The sequence below is a fragment of the Haliotis rubra genome, unplaced genomic scaffold (genome assembly GCF_003918875.1).
Source record: "Haliotis rubra isolate DU_JTF1 unplaced genomic scaffold, ASM391887v1 Scf455, whole genome shotgun sequence".
Classification (NCBI taxonomy): Eukaryota; Metazoa; Mollusca; class Gastropoda; order Lepetellida; family Haliotidae; genus Haliotis; species Haliotis rubra.
In genome coordinates, this window is record NW_025767141.1 from 126,624 (window position 1) to 132,623 (window position 6,000).

Sequence of the window (6,000 nt, forward strand, 5' to 3'; positions counted from 1 at the left end):
GAGTACTCAAGTAACTGAATTGTTGTCTGTAGGAGTACACATGTGACTGAATGGATCTCTGTAGGAGTACACATGTGACTGAATGGTTGTCTGTAGGTGTACACAAGTGACTGAATGGTTGTCTGAAGAAGTACATATGTAACTGAATGGTTGTCTGTAGAAGAACATATGTAACTGAATGGTTGTCTGTAGGAGTACACATGTGACTGAATGGGTCTCTGTAGGAGTACACATGTAAGTGAATGGTTGTCTGTAGAAGTACATATGTATCTGAATGGTTGTCTGTAGGAGTACACATGTGACTGAATGGTTGTTTGTAGGAGTACGCATGTGACTGAATGGTTGTCTGTATGAGTACACTTGTGACTGCATGGTTGTCTGTAGGAGTACACACGTGACTGAATGGTTGTTTGTAGGAGTACACGTGTAACTAAGTGGTTGTCGGTATGAGTACACATGTAAATGATTGGGTCTCTGTATGAGTAAACATGTAAATGGTTGGGTCTCTGTATGAGTACACATGTAACTGAATGGTTGTGTATTCGAGCACAGATGTAACTGAATGTTTGGATGCATTTTTGAACAACGGGTTTGTCAGTTTGGATATGTGGGTACTGTTATGTGTGCATGTGTGTAAAAGGTGTGAAACGTATGCGTGAAGACAAGTGATGCAATAATGACTAATATTGCATTACAATCGTCTCACAATAAAGCAGTTCAAAATCTAGCATGACTGTCCCTGACTGTTCCAGATAGTGCATATTAACGTGTGTTGCACATAGTGATACCGACGGAAGGTTCTTGACCAATCTGTCGTGTTTTCCACAGGTGACACACCTGTCGCGTCACGACATTCATTCATGCCGCTAAACACGCCATGTTTCATATTAACTCACAGCACGTTAAGTTTATAAATATACGCTGATAGGGAGATGGTTCCAGTTTTCACGTGCTCTGAATATCTTGTAGATTAAAACTAATCAGCGCGGTAAGATCCAGATTAACATCTGCTCATGTTTTCAAGGTTGAGGTGACTTATTAAAAAAGCGCTATGAATAAGATATGCCTTCACAAAGAGTACATCGTCATATGAGCGAAATATTCTCAAGTACGACGTAAAACCCAATTTCACCTCACAAAGAGTACAAGTAACTTTGCTTAGTACAGTATGTTAATTGACTTTATGATTATGTTACTACACATGGTACACACACGCGTTATGAAAAGTTGAAAAGAGGAATGGTCAATTAGCATGTAATACAAATAGATACCTTCAAAAACAACGAAAGCTAAAACAAATGTATTTTTTCTTTACCGTTGAATAGATGCATGTTGAATACGTACACACTGCTACTGTTCTGTATCGATTATAAACCTTGGACTTTCAACGTCAATACCCGTGAAGGTCAGGGTTAGAATGTACCTTCAGTGAGTGAGTGAATATTTAACGTCAAATCGGCAATATGAATGTACCTTCAGTAACCCATGCTTGTCGGAAGGGCCGACTAAAGGGATCGGGTGGTAAGGTTCGCTGGCTTGGTTGACACATGTCATCAGTTCCCAATTGCGCAGATCGATGTTCATGATGTTGATCACTGGATTGTCTGGTCCAGACTCGATTATTTTCAGACCGCCGCCATATAGCTGGAATATTGCAGAGTGCGGTGTAAAACTCCACTCACTCACTTCCTTCAACGTCAAAATGACCTGATCAAATTTCGGCTGTCTTTTTGGAAATAGAGCTGACATTTCTTGAAATAATAGCCAAATCATTCAACTCACTTTGAACAGAACATGATTAAATAACGTAGATTTTATTAATGACGTGCATAATTTCTCAGAATCGCGTGTCTCCATGCAATATAACAGAAATGTTGCTAAATAGGACAGAAAATCATTCTCACTAAAGATCACCTCTACAGACGGTACACAAATGAATTTCAAGCTATTGCCTGACTAACACGGCAGATAGTTCAGGCATTAAATATTGCAAATACGTACAGGTGTACGTCCTGTCTAGAGCCCCACTTTGATTGACAGGTTGCGTTTGCTGACTCAGCAAACAATTGAAATTAGTGATTTACTCTAAGACACAAAGCCACCCGACGAAACTGTGCAGTTGAGCGGTAGAAGAGACGAGAGTGAACTACAAGGTAAGCTGCGCGCCATAGTGTAAATGTAAAAGGAACATATCTCTAGTAAAATTATTATTGAATATTATCCAACACAAAATACTAATTAATGTGAGTTGTACAGATTCTGAATTTCATATTGATGTTTGTTGATCGACTTCTACGTTTTTCTAGTGGAAAGCCCTGTTTTCAAAAGATTTAAGACATCATTCTGTGCATGTTCGAGAAAATTATCTACTTCTGACAAAATATATATAAGTAATTTAAAGCATCAATATAGTCAACCCTTTGACGTTAACAATTTGTTAAATGACGAAAATAATGTGTTCGATAGTATCCAATAAATATTTGCGTGATTATTTTTTATCTAATAACTGTGCATACTTCTTTTGTGTTATTGTGCTGTAAAATAAATAGTCCTTTTTTAATAAATAACTAAGTTCGTGTAAATCTATTCACACCCAATCTACCCACAGATGATGTACAGAGAGTTGTTGTGTCTGGCCCTATTCATTGCCTCTGCATCAGCCGCTGGAATCGGGTTCAGCGTCAACAGGAATACAGCATGCGGTTCCTTCAAAATTAAACAAGCTGGCCGGTGGGAACAACAGATATAGTATTTCTATCTGTAAATCTCTACCGGCGTTGACGTAATACCTTAGCAATACCTGAATAAATTCAACAATACCGTAATAAGTATTACTACTTCAGCTTTTAAGTACAACAATTCCTTAATCAGTACAACTACTACAGCCTTTAAGTACAATAATACCTTGGTAAGTGCAACTACTATAGCCTTTAAGTACAGTAATTCCTTGGTAGGTGCAACTACTACAGCCTTTAAGTACAATAATACCTTGGTAAGTGCAACTACTACGACTTTAAGTACAACAATACCAAAACTAATATTTAAACCTCAGGCTGATTATTCAAATTTTAAGAGAGTCACGTTTCAGATGATTTCTCCCAGGAATAACCCTGGAATATTGGTATAGTGCTGACAAACCAAAGGTGGTGATTAAGAGTAGCTGGGATTCGCACCCAGGGTAATAAAGTCCCGAGACAAATATTGAATACATAACTAGATGTTTTAGACAACCGAACCACTGGAACACCGATCCCGCGTAGATGTAATCATACATTAGTGTTTGTTTGTTGTTGAACGCCTCAGCAATATTCCAGCTATATGGCGCCAGTCTGTGAATGATCGAGTGACAAATCCAGTGAAAGACATTATGAGTATCAACTACGAAACTGGGATTCGGCGACATGAGTCAACCACAAAGTCAGCGAACCTGACCTACCGATCAGTTTAGCCGCCTCTTAGGACAAGCACTGGTTGCTGAACATCAATTCTAACCCGGATCTTCACGGGTCCGTATATTGATTACGTCATGTTATTCAAACACAGCACCGTGACACTTTTACTTGCGTATGTACGGCCTTAAATGCATATCTAAAGAAATAAAACAGCAAGTAATAGGTGCTTAATCGAGCCATTATACATTGATGGTGATCGGTTTATGATCTTTGGAGTGTAAGCACTATGTGCGTGATTGAGGAATGTAGGAAACATTAGCATGAAGTTGATTTCTTGTTTATGTTGTTCTATGATGTTTATGAGGGGTCTCTTATTGTGTGTATTACATGGGCAATATTAGATGTGATGTCTGACTCTGTGACTCTGTCTTCACTCAGACCCATGAATGAGTCCATGACTGATGTTGACACAGTTAAAGTTCTGGATGACATCAAGGCTCTCGACACCAACAAAGACGGCAGCCTCACTTCCGCCGAGATGGACAAGCGTACTTTTGCAGCCGACTTCGACAGTTCCCTCACAAGTATGTAACAATAGTTTTAGTATTGATAGAGAAGTTATTCAGACTCATCTTGTCGACCTTGAACGACAACTATGTTTGTAGTAAGTTCTTGTCTTAAACAGCTATAAGTTTGGTTGGTCATTGCACCTAACACCGGGACAGATGGTTGCCCTTCATTTGGATGTTCTTGTCCTGTATATTTTCCGCTGGAGTCGATGGTTGCCCTAGATTTGGATGTTCATGTCCTGTATATTTAATGCTGGAGTCGATGGTTGCCCTAGATTTGGATGTTCATGTCCTGTATAATTTAAGCTGGAGTCGATGGTTGCCCTACATTTGGTATGGTTTGTCCTGTATAATTAACTGGAGTCGATGGTTGCCCTACATTTGACATGTTCTTGTTTTGTGCAGAACCCGCAGGAGCCTATCGTTGCGATTACGCAAAGCTGTTGAAGACGCGGTATGACATCAGCAGTGGCGTCGCAGGCCGCCTCTTTAGCACTGTAGACGTCAACACAGACTTCAAGGTCACCGCTGCGGACGAGGACGAGGCTGCATTCAAGTCGCTCGATAAGAATGGTTAGTAGTGGAGGAAGGATATACGGTACCTTGCATAGGTTGACTGTGTTGCACAAGATTATACAACCCAAAAGCATTCAGCCCCTGCTTTTGGCAGTCATGTTGTTTAAAGATTTTTGCACTGGATTGTCTCGTCCTTACTCGTTTATCTACACGAAGCTGTTATATTTTGGATTGTCGCATTAATAAAACAAATAAACAAACACAACGATGAGAAGTCACAACATAATGAATGATTTTTATCTGAAGGTAATGGCAAAGTGTCTGTGTGTGAAGTTTTCGAGGGGTTCATGGATGCGCTGCAAGATGCGGAGGAAAAGGCCTACTTGCAAGCGGTATTTATGACGTTTCAACAATATTTAACCCAGTTGGGAAACAGTAGCTATGTATCAGATGTTTGATATGCATTTAGAAGTTGGTAGGGTAATACAAGACACTTGGTATGGATGTGCAACTTCTTTACTATTTACACATGACGTTTTTGGGCTGATACTTGCCCCTTCATCAGGTGAATGACAGTGAATAGTTACAGAGGTATATATATACATTGTGTTCTGGAAGCCACAGAGTTGTTTCTACAAAGGTATGAGTAGTATGTACATGAAGCCACAGGGTTGTTTTTACAATAGATTAGTGAGGGAATTAAGCTGAATTAAGGTATACATAAAGTTTGTACAACGTGTTTACATAGAGTTAATGACCATAGATTGAAGCCAGTTAAGGGTGTACAGTGACAGAATTGGGATGTACAATGATAGAACAAGGATAGAAATTGGAATGTACAATAGTAGGCGACTGTGATGAACAGCATGTTAGGTAAACACCATTGTTGCAAGGAAATCAGTTAATGCACCAGGCATTGGGAAGGAAGACACCCTGGTCCCTCTTCATCTCAGGTTTAGACCGTTTAATGTGGATAGCTTCCATTAATTTCCGTTTATGCCAATTGCTAATGTTCACGGCTAAGAATTCTATGTGTTGCCAACTGATGGTATGGTCAGGATTCTCAACCAAATGTTAGGGTGTGGTGGGGCAGGGTAGGGCAGGTAGGGGTGGGGGTGGGGTAGGGGGGGCAGGGTAGGGGTGGGGCAGGGTAGGGCAGGGTAGAGGGTAGGGTGGGGTAGGGTAGGGTAGGGGGTAGGGCAGGGTAGGGCAGGGTGGGAGGGTAGGGTGGGGCAGGTAGGGTGGGTTGGGCTGGGCTGGGTGGGGTGGGATGGGGTGGGGTTGTAGGGTAGAGTAGGGTAGGGCAGGGGTAGGGTAGGGTGAGTGGGTAGGGGTAGGGTAGGGTGAGTGAGGGTAGGGTAGGGTGGGGTAGAGTAGGGGTAGAGTAGGGTAGAGTAGGGGTATAGGGTGGGGGATAGCGTGGGATCTCCTTGTAATATGTTCTGGTAATGCTCCAAAACATGACTTCTGAGCGAAATTAAACATTCTCGCCCATGGGCCAACATATTTTTCGCCCATGGGCG

General features: G+C 41.2%; 1 protein-coding gene across 1 annotated transcript in view; it reads left to right on the forward strand.

Moving 5' to 3' along the window:
* Positions 1–2,003: 2,003 nt before the first annotated feature.
* The window catches only part of LOC124290053, a 10,165-nt gene continuing 6,168 nt past the window's right edge, over positions 2,004–6,000 (forward strand). Inside the window, exons 1-5 of the mRNA XM_046726740.1 lie at positions 2,004–2,153; positions 2,609–2,730; positions 3,831–3,976; positions 4,367–4,534; positions 4,784–4,866. Coding sequence (XP_046582696.1) covers positions 2,609–2,730; positions 3,831–3,976; positions 4,367–4,534; positions 4,784–4,866 — 519 coding nt within the window. The 5' untranslated portion in view covers positions 2,004–2,153. The remainder of the gene's footprint in view (positions 2,154–2,608; positions 2,731–3,830; positions 3,977–4,366; positions 4,535–4,783; positions 4,867–6,000) is intronic.